The sequence below is a fragment of the Schistocerca gregaria genome, chromosome 11 (genome assembly GCF_023897955.1).
Source record: "Schistocerca gregaria isolate iqSchGreg1 chromosome 11, iqSchGreg1.2, whole genome shotgun sequence".
Lineage (NCBI taxonomy): Eukaryota > Metazoa > Arthropoda > Insecta > Orthoptera > Acrididae > Schistocerca > Schistocerca gregaria.
The window spans coordinates 67903525-67925221 of record NC_064930.1 but is presented as its reverse complement, the minus strand read 5'-3'; the positions used below and the strand labels follow the sequence as shown (position 1 = coordinate 67925221).

At 41.9% G+C, this 21697-nt stretch overlaps 1 protein-coding gene across 5 annotated transcripts in view; it reads right to left on the bottom strand.

The window, feature by feature from the left end:
* Positions 1 to 21697, bottom strand: part of LOC126295208 (histone acetyltransferase KAT2A) — a 298502-nt gene that overhangs the window by 44283 nt on the left and 232522 nt on the right. For all 5 annotated transcript variants that reach the window (XM_049987541.1, XM_049987542.1, XM_049987543.1 and 2 more), the window contains 3 exons: positions 19785 to 19990; positions 6588 to 6808; positions 2153 to 2313 (listed from right to left, as the gene is read on the bottom strand). In XM_049987541.1, the coding sequence (XP_049843498.1) occupies positions 2153 to 2313; positions 6588 to 6808; positions 19785 to 19990 (588 nt within the window). The remainder of the gene's footprint in view (positions 1 to 2152; positions 2314 to 6587; positions 6809 to 19784; positions 19991 to 21697) is intronic.

Here is a 21697-nt window from a genome sequence, read left to right as displayed (position 1 = left end):
ACTGCTGTATTGCATTCCAGAATTTAACTAACATGCTATTAACAAAGTGGTCATGTTTCACCTCATCAATGTACACTACGTGATCAAAAGCATCCGTTTATTTTATTAGGTGCATTGTGCTGCCACCTACTGCAAGGTACTCCACATCAGTGACCTCAGTAGTCATCAGACATCGTGAGAGTAGAATCGGCTGCTCTGCGGAACTCACGGACTTCAAACGGGGTCAGGTTATTGGGTGTCACTTGCGTCATAGGTCTGTACTTGAGATTTCCACACTCCTAAACATCCCTTGGTCCACTGTTTCCGATGTGATAGTGAAGTGGAAACGTGAAGGGACACGTACAGCACAAAAGCGTACAGGCCAACCTCGTCTGTTGACTGACAGAGACTGCCGACAGTTGAAGAGGGGCGTAATGTGCGAGAGGCACACATCTATCCACACCATCACACAGGAATTCTAAGCTGCAACAGAATCCACTGTAAGTACTATGACAGTTAGGTGGGAGGTGAGATAACTTGGACTTCATGGTTGAGCGGCTGCTGATAAGCCACACATTAAACCGGTAAATACCAAACAACTCTCGCTTCCTGTAAGGCGTGTAAAAATTGGACAATTGAACAGTGGTAATCCGATGGCAAGGTGTGGGTGTGGCGAATGCCCGGTGAACGTCATCTGCCAGTGTGTGTACTGCCAACAGTAAAATTCAGAGGCTCTGGTGTTGTGGTGTGGTCGTGATTTTCATGGAGAGGCCTTGCACCCCTTGTTGTTTTGTGTGGTACTAACACATTATGGGCCCACATTAGTGTTTAAACATCTTCTTGCTTCCCACTGTTGAAGAGCAATTTGGGGATGGTTACTGCATCTTTCAACACGGTCAAGCATCTGTTCATAATGCACAGCCTGTGGTGCACTGGTTACATACAATAACATCCCTGTAATGGACTGGCCTGCACAGAGTCCTGACCTGAATCCTGTAGAACACCTTTCGGATGTTTTGGAATGTCGACTTCATGCAAGGCCTCACCGATTGACATTGATACGTCTTCTCAGTGCAGCACTCCGTGAAGAATGGGCTGCCATTTCCCAAGAAACCTTCCAGCACCTGATTCAACATATGCCTGCGAGAGTGGAAGCTGCCATCAAGGTTATTGTTGAATTTCAGCATTACCGATGCAGGGCGCCATGAACTTGCAAGGTATTTTCAACCAGGTGTCTGGATACTTTTGATCACATAGTGTATCTCAAAACCAAAATTTCTTTGTAACCAGACAATTAACTCTCTTATTTATTTCTAGATCCACTGCAAATGCTTAACAGAAGTAGGTGAATGATGTTTAGACTAGAATTATAATAAAAATTTAGTTGTAAAATATGAGCAATAATTATTCTTATCCCTAAGATAAACAGCACATTTTCTTTGCAGAAACACCACCTCATAACTGAAAAGGTGTACAAATACAGCAGATTGTTATTGCTTCTGACACATTTATCAATGTTGGAGAGCAGTTCTTGAGTCATAGCTTTAGTTTCTGGCAACAGACAGCATTTCACAAAACTTTCTTTTTAGCTAGAAATGAATTATTTCTCACTTGGGAGTAGCAGATGTGTGTGGAGATTTATTTTGGCAGCGACTGCCAGCTGCCAGCACTGCTCGAATAATCAATCCTCCCAGATTTTCCTGCAGTCCCTGGAGCTGCACCCCCCCCCCCCCCCCCCCCCAAATAGACAGAAGCATCAACTGCAAGCAAATAACCTGATAGACCTTTTGACACTCCAGTCATGGGTGTTTCACTATTTTGTAGTTATGTGGAATGGCGCCTTTTTTTCAGCTGCACTTTCTTTCTAAAGGACTGAAAATTCATCATTCCAGTGCAACAGCAGGTATGTTATTAATGTTTGTCACTTTTGGGGAGCACACACACGTTACACATTACACAAACTGAGTAAGTGAGAAAATGTGCTGATTTGTCCACTTCACTGTGTAGTAATGAAGCATTCAAGTTAAATATGCCTTGCTATAGCATTGTCCAGAAAATTATCGAACTAAATACAAAACTGTGATCCTAATATTTATGTCAGCTCTTAAAACAACAGCAATGAATCCACCATGCAAGGGTGACTACAAGAGCAAGTAAACATCAGAAGACCGACCTCCTTTTGCCGTCGCACGACAGCAGAGAACTCAGTGTACGCAATCTTGGGGTTGAGCTCGCAGTGCATCAGGGTTGCACCCTCGTAGTCCTTGATGTAGCCTTGGTACTGCGCCCGGTTCATCTTTATGTCCTTACTGAAGCCTTGCTTCTTAAAGTATCCTGTGAAAATATGTGAGTATTAAACAATAATGTAAAAACACGTAGCTGACAAGGAATGTGACACAATCAGTTACAACTCATGAGGGAGTCCTCAAGAATATTGAGGTACAAAGTTAAAAATATGACAATCAGTTTTTCATTCTAACTTGATACATATTTAAAACAAGGATTAATTACTTTATCAAATGATGTTGTTGTTCTTGTGGTGTTCAGTCTCGAGACTGGTTTGATGCAGCTCTCCATGCTACTCTATCCTGTGCTAGCTTCTTCATCTCCCAGTACCTACTGCAACCTACATCCTTCTGAATCTGCTTAGTGTATTCATCTCTTGGTCTCCTTCTACAATATTCACCCTCCCCGCTGCCCTCCAATGCTAAATTTGTGATCAATTGATGCCTCAGAACATGTCCTACCAACTGATCCCTTCTTCTTTTCAAGTTGTGCCACAAGCTCCTCTTCTCCCAAATTCTATTCAATACCTCCTCATTAGTTATGTGATCTACCCATCTAATCTTCAGCATTCTTCTGTAGCACCACATTTCAAAAGCTTCTATTCTCTTCTTGTCTGAACTATTTATCGTCCATGTTTCACTTCCATACAAATACTTTCAGAAACGTCTTCCTGACACTTAAATGTATACTCGATGTTAACAAATTTCTCTTCTTCAGAAACGCTTTCCTTGCCATTGCCAGTCGACATTTCATATCCTCTCCACTTCGACCATCATAAGTTATTTTGCTCCCCATATAACAAAACTCTTTTAAGTGTCTCATTTCCTAATCTAACTCCCTCAGCATCACCCGACTTAATTCGACTACTTTATCAAATAATCACCACAAATATATTTATACAAGGCATTTCAAAAAGATTTGATCAATTTTGCATGACCATATCCTCTATGTTAATGAAAACAGAAAATTGGGGGTGCATTTTAACTAATTCCAAGGTTTACAACATTTTAATATTCAAAGGAGCTGTACATATTTACATCTTTTACATATATGAATATAAAAACCTCGGGGTTCTTTTTACAATTATGTATAGTACCACACTTACCTTTTATAAATGTTCAATGTGCCCTCCTGTGGAAACATGACAAACAGATGACTGTTATCATCATCTCACACTTTTGTGACTATGTCTCGAACCCTACAGTCACTGCTGTTGCTACGCGGTGTTACAGTACACCCAACATTGTTGGAAGAGGAGGCAAAAATGTAGAATCTTCCAAAAAACACGTACTGTGAACTCAACAGATGTTTGAGGCCAAATTTTCTATGCGTGGAAGAAAGCCAAAGAAATGCATTCAAACAAGAATTTGCCGGTGAATGTGGAGAGGGAACCCGATCATGAATCTGAACTATTAGTTTGTGGTGGTCATAACATGGTGGAACTGCACAGCTGAAGCAGCTCATTGTTTAGAAACACACTGACGTGCAAGGGTGAGTGTGGTGATGCTCTGCCCTGGTGAAAAATGAAATTTTCAGCTTGTTCTTGCAATTGTGCTATAATCAGGTACATGATTCTTGTAACTGGCTTTTATGTAAAGCACACATGGCACAACACACATGGGGCTTCAGAGTGTCTCCTTTATATTCAATTATGGAGTGGGGCTGCTCTGTTCATCGTGTCCTTGTGTTGTGTCTGTCCACTTATCCACTTAAATGAAACTTTGCCTCATCACTGAACACTAAATATGAAAGGAAATTTTTATTTTCCATTTTCACACTGCAAACAAATTCACAAAGCCCTACATGTTCTGTATCACCACCAAAAAGGGCTTGTACCAGTTGAATCCTGTACGGTTTGAGAAACGAACATCACCGCTAAATTAACCAGACAGACATGTGAAGAACTGGTAACTCTTGGCTAGCATGAAGAGTAAACTTAAGTGGACTGTGTGCTAAACTTTTTAGAATGCGCTCTACACCCTGAACAAGTACACAAATAAGTGACACTGCCAGATAAACAACCAGTGTATTGGACCTGTTGGTGGCATTGTCAAATCCTTACAGTTGCTGCAGGGGCAGCATTATATTCTCAACAAAAATCACACTGCCCAGTTGTAACTGAATAATTTATAGTATGCTCATTCCAGTTTCACATAAAGACACATGTATTCTTCATCATCAGTTGCAAATTTTTTGGCAGGGGTTCTTGAGTTCTGCAGATTATTATTCTTTTCGTGCTCTGCTCTCTGATGCATTTAGTGAAAAACTGCAATTTAAGTCACTTGCATAAACAACCATAGAAACATAATTGAAAGCAATCACTACATACTTCTTTTTCAACTATAAAGGATACTGAAGTTATTATTCGGCACCCCTGATATTCCATGGAGATCTCAGTGTGTCAGGGTACACTTCACTCCAATATTGTTTGAAAAGAGCGATACTGCAGCAGGTAATTCAAGAATTTCAATAGCTGTTGATTAATCTCAACTCATAGCCTGGTTCCAACAGAAAATTTGCCCTGGACACTACCTGCTTTTACTACACTTGCTTGTTATGGCTATTCACTCGTCACTAATTGTAACCCCTCCTCCCGCCCAATGATCACATCTACATACATACTCCACAAGCCACAAAATGGTGTGTGGTGAAGGGTAATTTGTACCACCGCTAATCCTTCCCTTCATGTTCCACTTGGAAATGGAGTTCGGGGAAAATGACTCTTACAAAATTCCGTATGAGCTCTATTTCTCTTACCTTGTCTTCGTGGTCCCCATGTCGGATGTGTGTTCACAGCATTAGGGTCATTGTACAGCCTGTTGCAAAAGTCAGTTCTCTAAACTTTATCAATAGTGATTTGCAAAATTAATGTCTTCTTCCTTTGATTTGAGTTAATGAAACATTTTCATAATACTTACATGTTGATTGAACTTACCAGCAGCAAATCTACCTCTGAATGTCTTAATTGTGTTCCTTAAATCTAACCTGGTGCGGATTCCAAACCTTCCAGCAGTACTCAAGAATCGTGGCACCAGTGTTCTGTATGCAATCTCCTTTGTACACGTGCTTCACTTTCCTACAATTCTCACAATAAATCAACACCAACAATCCACCTTCCCTGTTACTGTCCTTATACACACATTCCATTTCATATCTTTTGCAGCGTTATGCCTAGATATCTAATAGGCCTGAATTTGTCAAACAGAGCACCACTACCACACTAATGCTATATCCAAACATTACACCACTGTTTTTCCCACCTACAAGTTCTTGCACCTTTAGAGCAATCTACCATTCATCCCACCACATAGAAAGTCTGTCCAAGTCATGCTGTATCCTTTTACAGCCACTCCACAGCAACACTTCCCTGTACACATCAATAGCAAATAGTCAGAGACTTGTGTTCACAATATCCATCTCACTGTTTAGTGCTACCACACTTTCCTGGGGAACTCCTGAGGACGGCTTTGCCTCTGACAAACACTCACCCTCCAGAATAATGTACTGGGTTCTTTGAACCACTCACATTTGTGAGAAGCTATTCCACAAGCTCGGACCTCCATTAACAGTCCACAGCGGTGCACTGCATCAAAAGCTTTCTAGGCATACGGAATGTTTCTGTTGCCCTTAATCCCACCTGGATACCTATGCGCGTTTGAGGTAAATAGTTATATTAAAACAAAGATTCCAAGACTTACCAAGCGGGAAAGCGCCGGCAGACAGGCACATGAACAAAACACACAAACACACACACAGAATTACGAGCTTTCGCAACTGGCAGTTGCTTCGCCAGGAAAGAGGGGAGGAGAGGGAAAAATGAAAGGATGTGGGTTTTAAGGGAGAGGGTAAGGAGTCATTCCAATCCCGGGAGCGGAAAGACTTCCCTTAGGGGAAAAAAAGGACAGGTGTACACTCGCACACACACACACATATCCATCCGCAGATACACAGACAGAATGACTCCTTACCCTCTCCCTTAAAACCCACATCCTTTCATTTTTCCCTCTCCTTCCCTCTTTCCTGACGAAGCAACTGCCAGTTGCGAAAGCTCGTAATTCTGTGTGTGTGTTTGTGTGTTTTGTTCATGTGCCTGTCTGCCGGCGCTTTCCCGCTTGGTAAGTCTTGGAATCTTTGTTTTAATATATTTTTCCCGTGTGGAAGTTTCTTTCTGTTTTATTTACATCATCATTGAGGTAAATAGTTAATATCACAGCAAATACTCAAAACACTTTTCAGCAAGCCAATTATCGATGATCAGACAGAGTGCTTTTAGACACTGTGCAGCAATTTAATACTACGCTGCTACTTGCACCGACACTTACCGATCGCAAACTCGTCAGCAAAAGTGAGGAAGTGCAGGATTCCGAGGCCAGTGTGGTAGTCCTTGAGGTGGTTCATGAGGTGCGTGCCGTAGCCCTTGACCTGCTCGTTGCTGGTGACTGCGCAAAACACGATCTCCGTGAAGCCCTGTGCGGGGAACATGCGGAAGCAGATGCCGCCGATGGGTCGGTTGTCCTTGATCAGGGCCAGCGTCTTGTGCTTGCTGCAGAACAGAGCAGCTCGGTGTACGTCGCCAAGCAACAGGATGGTATGTGCGAGGTAATTGTCCCAATTGACCTTAAATTACATAATTACGAGGGTCATTCAATAAGTAATACCCCCACATTTTTACAAAAAGCCATTAATATACACAGACAAACATCCTTGTTGGTGTCTTCACATCTGATGTTTGTACTGTGCGCTGGTGAAGTTTCAAACCATTCTGGCAGATGGCATCTATGAGGTTCATTCAAATGAAACCTGGTCAATGCATCTAGCTTTGCCTTACATGTAACTGCGGGTATGATGGTGCCATCTATTGGTAGAGAGACTGACGCGTGAGCACCATTTGATGTTGCATAGTGGCAGTGTGGTTCCATGCCAAAGAGGAGGTGGTTCCACAAGTTATTGTCCACTACCGAACACGAAGGTGAGTAAGCAAGGACAACGAGGAGTGATTCGATTTTTGGCGGTGGAGGGATTTCGAGGCCGTGAAATAAATCAACGAATGAAGGCCGTGTACGGTGAGTACAGCCCGAGTCGTTCAAGTGTTGTGGAATGGCGCAAATGATTCCTTGAGTGGCGCGAGTCACTGGAAGACGATGCTCGCCCTGGGCAGGCTCATCCTATCATCACACCGGAAATGGTTGAAGAAGTGAATGCTTTAGTCTCGGACAACCGCAGAATCACCGTGGACGAGACTCACCTATTACTGGGTATTGACGTGGGCACCGCCCGCATCATGATGCATCAACACTTGAACTTCCAAAAAATCTGTGCGCAGTGGGTTTCCCACCAAGTGTACTGTGCGCTGGTGAAGTTTCAAACCATTCTGGCAGATGGCATCTATGAGGTTCATTCAAATGAAACCTGGTCAATGCATCTAGCTTTGCCTTACGTGTAAGGAGGCACCATGTAACTGCGGGTATGATGGTGCCATCTATTGGTAAAGAGACTGACACGTGAGCACCATTTGATGTTGCATAGTGGCAGTGTGGTTCCATGCCAAAGAGGAGGTGGTTCCACAAGTTATTGTCCACTACCGAACACGAAGGTGAGTAAGCAAGGACAACGAGGAGTGATTCGATTTTTGGCGGTGGAGGGATTTCGAGGCCGTGAAATAAATCAACGAATGAAGGCCGTGTACGGTGAGTACAGCCCGAGTCGTTCAAGTGTTGTGGAATGGCGCAAATGATTCCTTGAGTGGCGCGAGTCACTGGAAGACGATGCTCGCCCTGGGCAGGCTCATCGTATCATCACACCGGAAATGGTTGAAGAAGTGAATGCTTTAGTCTCGGACAACCGCAGAATCACCGTGGACGAGACTCACCTATTGCTGGGTATTGACGTGGGCACCGCCCGCATCATGATGCATCAACACTTGAACTTCCAAAAAATCTGTGCGCAGTGGGTTCCCCACCAAGTGACCACTGAACAGTGCAATACTCGAATGGCGCTGTCTTTGAGTCATCTACAACATTATCACGAGGAGGAATATGGCTTTCTGTCGTGTATTGTCACAGCTGACGAAACACAGTGTCACCATTTTGAACCCAAAAGCAAGTGTCATAGCAAGCAGTGGAAATGTGCAACTTCACCACCTCAAAAGAAATCAAAGGCCATGCACACCACTTTTGGTAAGGCCACAATGTCCTTGTTTTTTAACCACAAGGGCCCACTGCTTGTCGAGTTCCTGGAACGGGGAACCACCATCACTGCCCAGCGTTATCAAGCCACTTTATAGAACCTTAGATGAGCCATCAAGTTGAAATGCCGAGGCATGTTGTCCAATGGCATTATCCTCTTGCACGATAATGCCTGCCCACACACGGCCAATGTGGTGAAGACAACATTGCAGCAGTTTCGGTGGGAAATGCTGGAACATCCACTGTACGGTCCAGAACTTTCACTGTGTGACTTTCATGTGTTTGGACCACTAAAAAAAGATATTCACAGACATTGATTCGCAACGGGCGACAAAGTGTATGACTGGGTCCAGGCCTGGATCCAACAGCAGCCTACTAGCTTCTTCAGGAATGGAATTGACCGGCTGGTGTCGTAATGGGATAAATGTGACAACAGTTTTGGCGACTATTTTTGAGTTTGTGTACTGTCTGTAACTACATTTTTGAGTTAATAAAATCATTACCATTACTTTGCAATAGTGACTGGGTTTCCTTTGAATGCCCCTTATACATATGACTCACATTACAAGCAATTTGCTGTTATTGAATTCTCGTGTCCAGGAAAAGAAAGCATGGTGAACATACATAAACGTTTGTGTGCCGTGTATGATGATGCTCCAGTTGATAGGAGTGCAGTTGGGTGGTGGGTAAAGATAGTTACAGCCTCACGAAATGCAGAAACAGAGCTCCATGATCATGCACACTCGGGACATCATGATCACAGCCACTGATCCAGAAATGCTGAATATTATTCACGCCGACCGGTACATCACAACTCGACAATTGGCTCTACAGTTTTCGGTCAGCATTGGAAGTGTGTCGGCAATGATCGAGACTCCCGGATATTCAAAGAGATGTTCACGATGGGCTCCACAAAAGCTTACAGTGGATCACAAGATTCAAAGACATGCCATTTCATCTGAATTGTTGGTGCACTTTGAGACCAATGGAGAGGACTTTCTCTCGTGGATCATTATGGGGGACGAAACCGGAAACAAAAAGGCAGTCCGTGGAGTGAGATCATCCTCATTCACCACAAAAGAAAAAAATTCAAGACAATCCCCTCTGCCACAAAAGTCACGGTGATGGCGTCATTCTTGTGGACGTGATGCCGATAGTGTCAACCATCAATTCAGAGGCATACATGATGACTCTGAATAAACTCAAGATCCGTTTCCAGTGTGTTCAATTGGACAAGAATCCAGCAGAAATCTTGTTCCGACATGATAATGCATGCCCACACACAAGTCTGAGAACCCGGGAACACATCATCAAATTGGGTTGGACATCATTGTCTCATCCACCCTACAGTTCAGACCTGGCACCCTCAGACTTCCACCTCTTTGGGCCGCTTAATGATTATCTATGGGGAACACACTTTCAAGATGATGAGAGTGTAAGTCATGCAGCGAAAATGTGGCTATGCCTACAGTACAAGAGCTTTTACCACCAGCGAATACATACTCTTCCACAACGTTACTATACAGACATAGAACGTGACTGAGACTGCATAGAAAAATAGGATGTGGACAAGACATGTTGATGTATATTGTCACCAAACTCTGACTCTTAACAAGAAATATGTCCTGAGAAGAAAATGTGGGGCATCACTTATTCAACAACCCTCGTATACCTATTATATTACAATACAGAGAGCAAAAGGTTATTTACATTTTGTAAAGAAACCAGACTGCAGTCATATGAGTCAAAGGACATGAAAGGGAAGCAGTGGTTGGGAAGGGAGTAAGGCAGGGTTGTAGCCTATCCCTGATGTTATTCAATCTGTACAGTGAGCAAGCAATAAAGGAAACTGAGAAAATGTTTGGAAAAGGTATTATAGTTCAGAGAGATAAAATAAAAACTTTGAAGTTTGGTGATAACATTTTAATTCTGTCAAAGATGGCAATTAACTTAAAAGATTTGGGTAGCAGAATAACTGGCAGAATATATAACATGCAGACCAGCAATTGTGAGAAAAGCATTTGTGAAGAAGAGAAATTTGAATATAAATTTAAATGTGTTTACTCTTTTGTGGAGGTTTTTGTCCGGTTTTTAGCCTTGTAGAGAAATGAGACCTGGGAGATGAACAGTTCTTGCAAAACAGAATAGAAGGTTTTGAAATGTTTTGTTCCAGAGGAACGCTGATGGGTAGATCATGTAACTCATGAGGCGATACTCAACTGAATTTCAGAAAAATAAATTTATGTCACAAACTGACTAAAAGAATTGATTGGATGGCAAGACACATTTTGAGACGTCAAGGAATTGTCAATTTGGTAGTGGAAGGAAGTGTGGGAAAAAATTATAGAGGGAGACCAAAACTTCAATACAAAATGATGTAGGTTGCAGAAGTTATTTGGAGATGAAGAGGCTTGCACAGGAGAGGGTAGCATGGAGAGCTGCAGCTATATAATATTACACTAGTCAAAAAATTTTAACTGTTTTCTCCAACTAGTTTCTAAGTACACAGACTTGCATTGTATTGTATTGTGTAGAACTGGGGATCTAGAAATGACAGAGAGGCTTCGTCCCCGCCAAAGCCCTCAGTGGTACATAACCCCACAACAGGCTACAGCAGTCCACTCACCCCACTGCCGCCCCACACTGAACCCAGGGTTATTGCGCGGTTCGGCCCACAGTGGACAATGAAGGTGTGTATGCAAAAAATTTTAGTTTTAGTGACATTCTACACACATTTCTTGAAGTTGTATAATATAATTTCATAGAAATCTCTTGAATATTTTCTGAGAAAAGGTACATATATTTTTTTTAAATAAAATTTTTAAATTCCTTATAAGAAAATTTATAATCCAAGGCACTTAACAGTAAATGTGTTAATTTCATGCAAGGCATGGTACTAAATGTCATCGCCATATCATCAAAACTGTGGGTCTGGTCCATCTTTGCGGAGTATGTATGTACACTATGTGATCAAAAGTATCTGGACACCTGGCTGAAAATGTCTTATAAATTCGTGGCACCCTCCATCAGTAATGCTGGAATTCAGTATGGTGTTGGCCCACCCTTAGCCTTGATGACAGCTTCCACTCTCGCAGCCATACATTCAGTCACGTGCTGGAATGTTTCTTGGTGAACGGCAGCCCATTCTTTACACAGTACGGCAGTGAGGAGAGGTGTTGATGTCAGATTGTGAGGCCTGGTATGAAGTTGGTGTTCCAAAACATCCCAAAGGTGTTCTATAGGAAGGCTGGCTAGTCCATTACAGGGATGTTATTGTCGTGAAACCACTCCACCACAGGCCGTGCACGTGGTCGATCGTGTTGAAAGATGCAATCGCCATCCTCGAATTGCTCTTCAACAGTGGGAAGCAAGAAGGTGCTCTAAACATCAGTGTAGGCCTGTGCTGTGATAGTGCCATGCAAAACAACAAGGGGTGCAAGCCCCCTCCATGAAAAACACAACTACCCCATAACACCACCGTGTCCGAATTTTACTGTTTGCACTATACGCACTGACAGATGACATTCACCAAGCATTCGCCATGCTCAAACCCTGCCATGGGATCGTCACACTGTGTACCGCGATTCGTCACTCTACACAACATTTTTCCACTGTTCAGTCATCCAATGTTTACACTCCTTACAATGAATGCGGCATTGTTTGACATTTACTGACATGATGTGTGGCTTATAAGCAGTACCTACTGCAACCTACATCCTTCTGAATCTGCTTAGTGTATTCATCTCTTGGTCTCCCTCTACAATTTTTACCCTCCACACTGCCCTCCAATACTAAATTGGTGAACCATTGATGCCTCAGAACATGTCCTACCAACTGATCCTTCTTCTAGTCAAGTTGTGCCACAACTCTATTCAATACCTAGCATACATATGTATGACACAAGTGACACCCAATCACCTGACCACATGGAAGTGCGCGACTTCCACAGAGTGTTCCATTCTGCCCTCTCATGATGTCTAATGACTACTGAGGTCACTGATATGGAGTACCTGGCAATAGGTGGCAGCACAATGCACCTAATATGAAAAACATATGTTTTTGGGGGTATCCAGATACTTTTGATGTCATAGCGTATATGCGCTTTTTTATGTGGAGAAAGTGGCAGTGGGAAAGAGATGGAAAATTAATAAATTTGTATGGCAGTAGACAGTGGTTGTGGTTTAGAAACAGTGAAGGAAACAATAGTGCTATGGGAGAAGGGCAGGGACACAGCAGCAGTGGAAGATAGGTGACAGCATCAGAACTGTGCTAGGAAAGGAGCGAAGGGGACTGTGCCTGTGGGAGAGGAATAAAGAGATGGGGAGAGCATAAAAGTGATAATGAAAATGACAGTGACAATGAGGGAGAGAGATAGTGACAGCGAGGAGAGACAGCAGCAGTGGGAAGGAATCAGATAGTAACAGTAAGAGAGAGCAATAGGGAGACAGTGAGAGAAGAGTGTAGTAGTAGGTCAGAACGAAGGAGACTGTGGCTGTGAGACAGGAGACGTAACAGTTATAGAGACAGAAAGAGATGATGACAATGAGTTGGGCTAAAGAGATAATGACAATGAGTTGGGCTGGATAAATGAGTGAGTGAGTGAGTGAGAATGGGCAAGTGAGATTGGATGGGTACGAGTGACTTAGGGTGATGGTTTAATGGGTGTGAGAGAGTTACAATTAGGGGAGCTTGTGGGAATAAGAGGCAAGTTGGACGTTAAAAAAAAGTGTGAATATGTTCACACACCAAAATTCTTTGGAAAAATTTTAAAGGTGCTGAGGGAGGTACAATGAGGTATTTTTCGGTCAGAGTCCTTTAATAAACAGGACCATATTTGCCTTTTTTGTGCTCCAATACGGGCATTTTTCTGCTGGTTGCAATAATGACTGCAGTGCTCAACAATATGTCTTTCTCTCTCATCCCGTACAGTAAGTCTCCCCTGACTCGCGATTCTGGGTGACCTTCCCAAAATCTCTCTCTTTTCTTAGTCATCTCCAGTCCTTTCCCTTCACCCCTCTTCCTCCCCCTTCAATCCTCCTGCTTGAAGAAGGAGCCATTGGCTCTGAGAGCTTGCCAATTACAACCATCTTTTGTGTGTGTTCTGCCACTGCTTGGTGAGTAGACTTTTTACCTATCCAATTAAATATTTTTTTCAATAATTGATTGTTTTCATTGTTATAAAACTAGAGGAAAGAAACTTTATGACGGCACAGTAGATTTTAAAGGACATCAAACTTCTTTTCAGAATTTAAAATAGAATATAGTTAAAAAAAACACGGATTTGTTATAAAATTATGTAAATTATGCATCAATATTGTTAATTCTAGTATTTCTAAACAAACTGAAAACTCTGGTATACTTTACTTACAAAATTGGAAACCATATCTTACACAATGGAAAATCCAGGCTGGAATAACAATATGGAAAGTAGTAGACGTTGTCTTCAGTCCTGAGACTGGTTTGATGCAACTCTCCATGCTACTCTATCCTGTGCAAGCTTCTTCATCTCCCAGTACCTACTGCAACCTACATCCTTCTGAATCTGCTTAGTGTATTCACCTCTTGGTCTCTCTCTACGATTTTTACCCTCCATGCTGCCCTCCAATACTAAATTGGTGATCCCTTGATGCCTCAGAACATGTCCTACCAACCGATCCCTTCTTCTGGTCAAGTTGGGCCACAAACATCTCTTCTCCCCAATCCTATTCAATACTTCCTCATTAGTTACGTGATCTACCCATCTAATCTCCAGCATTCTTCTGTAGCACCACATTTCGAAAGCTTCTATTCTCTTCTTGTCCAAACTATTTATCGTCCATGTTTCACTTCCATACATGGCTACACTCCAAACAAATACTTTCAGAAACGACTTCCTGATACATAAATCTATATTTGATGTTAACAAATTTCTCTTCTTCAGAAACGCTTTCCTTGCCATTGCCAGTCTACATTTTATATCCTCTCTACTTCGACCATCATCAGTTATTTTGCTCCCCAAATAGCAGAACTCCTTTACTACTTTAAGTGTCTCATTTCCTAATCTAATTCCCTCAGCATCACCCGATTTAATTTGACTACATTCCATTATCCTCGTTTTGCTTTTGTTGATGTTCATCTTATATCCTCCTTTCAAGAGACTGTCCATTACGTTCAACTGCTCTTCCAAGTCCTTTGCCGTCTCTGACAGAATAACAATGTCATCGGCGAACCTCAAAGTTTTTACTTCTTCTCCATGAATTTTAATACCTACTCCGAATTTTTCTTTTGTTTCCTTTACTGCTTGCTCAATATACAGATTGAATAACATCGAGGAGAGGCTACAACCCTGTCTCACTCCTTTCCCAACCACTGCTTCCCTTTCATACCCCTTGAGTCTTATGACTACCATCTGGTTTCTGTACAAATTGTAAATAGCCTTTCGCTCTCTGTACTTTACCCCTGCCACCTTCAGAATTTGAAAGAGAGTATTTCAGTCAACATTGTCAAAAGCTTTCTCCAAGTCTACAAATGCTAGAAACGTAGGTTTGCCTTTTCTTAATCTTTCTTCTAAAATAAGTCGTAAGATCAGTATAGCCTCACGTGTTCCAACATTTCTATGGAATCCAAACTGATCTTCCCCGAGGTCCGCATCTACCAGTTTTTCCATTCGTCTGTAAAGAATTCGCGTTAATATTTTGCAGCTGTGACTTATTAAACTGATAGTTCAGTAATTTTCACATCTGTCGATACCTGCTTTCTTTGGGATTGGAATTATTATATTCTTCTTGAAGTCTGAGGATATTTCGCCTGTCTCGTACATCTTGCTCACCAGCTGGTAGAGTTTTGTTATGACTGGCTCTCCCAAGGCCGTCAGTAGTTTTAATGGAATGTTGTCTACTCTGGGGGTGCTGTTTCGACTCAGGTCTTTCAGTGCTCTGTCAAAATCTTCACGCAATATCTTATCTCCCATTTCGTCTTCATCTACATCCTCTTCCATTTCCATAATATTGTCCTCAAGTACATCAACCTTGTATAAACCTTCTATATACTCCTTCCACCTTTCTGCTTTCCCTTCTCTGCTTAGAACTGGGTTGCCATCTGAGCTCTTGATATTCATACACGTGGTTCTCTTCTCTCCAAAGGTCTCTTTAATTTTCCTGTAGGCAGTATCTATCTTACCCCTAGTAAGATAAGCTTCTACATCCTTACATTTGTCCTCTAGCCATCCCTGTTTAGCCATTTTGCACTTCCTGTCGATCTCATTTTTGAGACGTTTGTATTCCTTTTTGCCTGTGTCATTTATTGCATTTTTATATTTTCTCCATTCATCAATTAAATTCAATATTTCTTCTGTTACCCAAGGATTTCTAGCAGCCCTAGTCTTTTTACCTACTTAATCCTCTGCTGCCTTCACTACTTCATTCCTCAGAGCTACCCATTCTTCTTCTACTGTGTTTCTTTCCCCCATTCCTGTCAATTGTTCCCTTATGCTCTCCTTGAAACTCTGTATAACCTCTGGTTCTTTCAGCTTATCCAGATCCCATGTCCTTAAATTGCCACCTTTTTGCAGTTTCTTCAGTTTTAATCTACAGGTCATAACCAATAGATTGTGGTCAGAGTCCACATCTGCCCCTGGAAATGTCTTACAATTTAAAACCTGGTTCCTAAATCTCTGTCTTACCATTATATAATCTATCTGATACCTTTTAGTATCTCCAGGCTTCTTCCATGTATACAGCCTTCTTTTATGATTCTTGAACCAAGTGTTAGCTATGATTAAGTTGTGCTCGGTGCAAAATTCTACCAGACAGCTTCCTGTTTCATTTCTTAGCCCCAATCCATAATCACCTACTATGTTTCCTTCTCCCCCTTTTCCTACTGACGAATTCCAGTCACCCATGACTTTTAAATTTTCATCTCCCTTCACTAACTGAATAATTTCTTTTATCTCATCATACATTTCTTCAAACTAATAACTCCTATTCTGAATCACATGCCACTTTCCTTGATGTTCACCTAATCCTCACTGAAGGTCTGCTACACATTTCTGTGCATATTAAATCTGCTCACAAACAACAGCATTTACATTCTGACAGTTGCCACCCTTTCCATGTCAAGTGTTACCTCCCATGCAGCCTTGGCATTTGAGGCAATCATATTTGTTCAGATGCAGACTCTCTACAGCTGAACAACGCCATTTGCACCTCAGTCTTCAACGGACATAATTACTCACCAGCTGAGTTATAAAGGAGATTTCTTGGGCCATCATATCCGATCCTGGTACTGCCAATCTCTCCAAGAAACAACTTGGAGTACACTTCTTTTCACTCTGTATTATTCTGGTCTTGTGTGTATTAGTCAGCTACTTCAACAAGGGCATCACTTCTTAAAATTAAGCCCTGAAATGTGGTCCATTCTACCCCACATTTTGCCCACTGATACTAGAATATCTTTTCATCGCCCTCCAAGTCTCCACAGTCTCCTTGCCAGACATTATGCTCCATCCGCACCCATTTCCCTACCTTGTGGCTCCTACCACTTTGACTGTTCCCACTGTACGACTTGCCACATGCACCCTCCTACCACCATCTATACCAGTTCTGTATCTGGCAGATATACTATAAAAGGTTATACATATACTATAAAAGTGTGAGCGACCTGCAAAACGACGCGTGATATACCAGTTGTTATGTTAACTCTTTTCAGCCTTTCACATTGGCACGACTACCAATAAGTTGTCAGTTAGGACGAACAGGCATAAGCAGAGGGTGTATATTGGCAACACACAGTGCCCTGTTGCTTAGCATCCTCTACAACACGACAGTCGTGACCTCGGTTCCTGTTTCACCACATGTGCCATCTGGTTTTTTTTCCCCCAGACACCAGTTTCTCAGAACACTGCAGGTGGATATTGGTGTTACATGTCCTCGGTTCTTGCCACCCATCTGGCTTAAAATACATGTTAATTTCTTCAGTCTTAGCATTTCTTCACAATAACCTTTTCTTTCTTCACTCTCTTTTAGTTTTCAATATCTTTCATTTTCTGACCTGTCTATTTTTTACCACCGCCCCCTCCCACCTCTATCACATACAATGCACTTAGCTTTCCTCTCTTATTAACTTGTGCATCATATTTTGGCAGTAACCTCTGTCTCGCATATTACCCTATCTTCCACCACTAAGTTTTTAGTTTTTGAAATCATGTTGAGAGCAATCTGAAATAATCAGTCTCTGCTTCTCATTCCGGCTGGCAAGTCTCCCCCGACTGGAGTTCTGGGTGACTTTTCAAAACAACCCCCATTTCCTAAACCTCTCTGGTCCTTTACTTGCATCTTTCTTCCTTCTCCTTCAACTCTCCTGCAAGGAGGAGGAGCCAATGGCTCTGAAAGATAGCAAGTTTCCTTAACCTTTATAGGTGTGTGTTCTCCTGCTGTTGCTTGGTGAGTAGATTTTTTATCTATTCAATTAAAGAATATGCACAATGAGCAGATTTGCAATACATTTCAGCTTTTAACCAAAAGGCGTTCATCTGAAATAGAAAATATGCGCGCGCGCGCGCACGCACACACACACACACACACACACACGACGATTGTCTCTGGCGGCTGTGGGTACACTTCCCACCATTACCAAGTTGATAATTGCTTGATATCGCATGATATGTCTCACCAATTTATCTCTTTTGGTAGAATGAAAATAATTCACCAGCAAAGGTAACAACTCACTCAATAGAAGAGACGTTGAGTCACAAAAACTTGATGGCTTTGGAATGATTCTTTTTTTGAGAAGAATTGATCTGGAAGTGAGAAAGTTTTCAGTCTGTATTTACATAACTGATTTTTTTTTTATTTTTCAATGTAGTCTCCTTGTAGATTAATGCACTTCATCCAATGATGTTCCAGTGCCTTGATCCCATTTTGAAAACGAGTTTCTTTCAGGTCTGCAAAATAGTTCTCAACCCCAGCTATCAATTCTTTGTTTGAAGTGAATCTTTATCCACCAAGAAAAATTTTCAGTTTTGGGAAGAGATGGAACTCTGACGGAGCCATATATGGTGAATAAGGCAGATGTGGCAACAATTCATACCTTAGTTTGTGTAATTTTGCCATGGCAATGGTACATATGTGCAGGCGTGCACTGTCTTGATGGAACGTGACTTTATTCCTTGCTAAACCTGGCCTTTTTCCACATATCTTTTGTTGCAATTTGTCCGGGAGATTAGCATAGTATTCTCCAGTACTCGTTTGCCCAGTGGAGAGATAATCTACAAACAGAATCCCCTTCACATTCCAGAACACTGAAGCCGTGACCTTTCCCACCAAAGGAATTGCCTTTGCCTTCTTTGGTGATGGAGAATCAGCATGTTTCCACTGCTCTGACTGTTGTTTTGTTTCTGGGATATAGTAGTGTACCGAAGTTTCATCTGTGGTCACAAACCAGTGCAAAAGTCTTGTTCGTTTCTCCTAAAACACACCAAACATTGTTCCGATATGTCCATTCTCGTGCGTTTTTGATCCAGCATCAAGAGTCACAGCACCCATCTTGCAGATAATTTTTTCATTTCTAATTCTTTAGTTAAAATGTGATATATCCTTTCAGCTGACATATGGCAAGCATGAGCAATTACATGTTCTTTCAATTGGTGATTCTCTGTGACCATTTGGTGCATTTTTGCAATGATATATAAAGTAGTGCCACATCGTGGCCGACCCCTGCTCAGCTAATCATCTAAGCTCTCCTGACCAAATTTAAATTCATTTGTCCACTTGGCAACAGTTGAATGTGAAGAAAAAGAGTCCCTCAATGTATTATGGAAATTGGCATGAGTGTCGTTTGCTTTCATACCTTTCTTTACGAATTACTTAATCACTGCTCGAATCACAGTTTTTTTTCATCTTTGCAAATCACTATGTGGGAACAACAACAGAGCCATATTATCGCCACAGCTCTCTTCCAAGAGCACTGATGTGGCACATGTTTACAGGCAACACTCCAATGAATATCACGTGAACAACTCGTTGCGCTAGTGCTGAACTTTCGTGGTGATTCCGAGAACTTTTCAAACCACCCTCGTACAATATATCCCTCCTTTTGTTCAATAATGTCATAATTTTATTTTCTCCCCAAATCAATTCAGTACATCTTTATCAGTTATGTGATCTACTTGTATCATCTTTGGCAATATTCTGTAGCATTGTGTATTAAAAGATACTATTCTCATCTTATCTGAACTGTCTACAATACAGCAGACAGTTCCGCACAACTAGCACCGAGTTACCAGTTAGGATGAACACTCCTCTGGCTGTTCACAATGTTTTGTAGAGCACACGTTTAGACTGAGAGTTAGATACTCACGGGTCAAAGACGAGCCTGGAGATGTACTCCTTGGGCATGCGCGGGAGCTGGTGGGAGAAGACGTTCTGCAGGCCGACCAGCCACAGCATCGTCGACTTGGAGACGGGCCGCATCAGCGAGTTGCCCACCACGTGGAAGCTGATGATGCCGCGTGCCTCCTCCAGCTTCGCCGTCTCATCTCGGGGCGCGTTCTCGGGGAAGACGGCCTGCGAAATGTGACAAGTGTGTCAGTATTACTTTAGCTTGATACATGTTGTGGAAATTTCAGTGGTCCACACTTCACTGTGAGTGGCACAAATACACTGTCCGACGAAAAGCACCGGGACACTCCTACGTAATGCAGAATTGATCACTAGACGGCACGCCAGCTGGACTCACTGGTAAAAAAAAACGATGCGAGTAGTACCGTGTTGTCAATAGAAAAGCAGTACCTGCCTAAACAGTAGGACTGTTGATATTTTTTTAAAATATCAGGAATCCAATATATTGATATTTAACTGCTCTCGATATATTGATAAAAAGTATCATTATATCGATATATCAGTGGAAAAAATATTGACATACCTGCCTAATAAAAATGTCAGCTGCACATTGTAAATATAGGGCAAATCACGAGGTTTTCCCCCAGTTTCTGAGGGTATTCCTTAGATTATTTGGTATAAAAAATGTAAATAAATTAGATCCATAATTAAGGAGCTACAATAATTGAAGAACTCAGGAAACTGGCGGAAAAAAGCTTTTCTTGTAGGATTTCACTGTCAAGAACGCAAATAATTAATTTAAAAAAAAATTGTAGCAGTTTCTTCCATTCAGAGTGGAAGTAAAGCAAGTGTTCAAAATTTCCTCCCTGCATTTGAAGGCAAAGGTTCACACGGGAGTGAACCACGAGAGTAGCATTTCATAATTTCAGATGCTCGCTCCTTATTGGGGTTCCGTCATCCAAAATAAATTGCACAAATTATTTTCATGTTTCCACCTTAACTTCATACACGATGTCTTTCATCCACTCCCAGAAGCAGTAATCTAGGGGTTTTTAATCTGCAGATCTGGCAGGCCAGTTAATAGGGAACCCACAATCTATCCATCTACGTGGGAATTGCCGATTAAAATGAGCTGTTGCCACACGGCGGAAGTGTGCAGGTGCCCTGTCATGTTGGACGTACATGTGATGTCTTGTTCCCAGAGGAACATCTTCAACAAGCTGCGGTAAGTCTTCTTGTAAAAAGTTGACATACATCTGACCATTTAAATTTCCCGGGAGAATAAACGGCCCCAGTAACTGGTCGCAAACAACACTACACGAGACATTGACACTGAATCTCCATTGAAACTGAGGTACTACTGTGGCACAGGGATTTTCATGTGCCCAGACATGCACGTTGTTGATGCCATCTCTTGTAAAGGTTGCCTCATCACTGAACATTATGAAGCGATAGAGCTGCCGATTTCCATTTAACCGGTGATAAAAGTGCAAACGGTTGGCACAATCATGTGAACTTTCTACAGATGTAAAGGATACAATACATTCACATGAAGAATCCTACATACCTTAGTTTGCGAAACATTCAACCGGGTAGCTAGGCAGCTTGTAGTTGAACAAAGACTGTGCTCTACTGAATTAAGAATGTTTTCCTTTTCTTGAACATCATGATGTCTTTTGGAGTCAATACGAATACTGGAAAGAGTATCAGTTTCTAGCAATGTTCGATATGTTCCACTAAATGTTTTGGCACTCAGAATCCTACAATTAGGATACCGACTGTGATATTCGGCAACAGTAGCTTTTGCTTTACCATCACACAAGCCCAAAATGTACACCATCTCTCTGCAGTCCTGCGATGAGAACTTTTAGACCATCACAAAGTGTACTGTACACAGGAGGGAATAAAAATAAACAGACTGCAGTATCAACA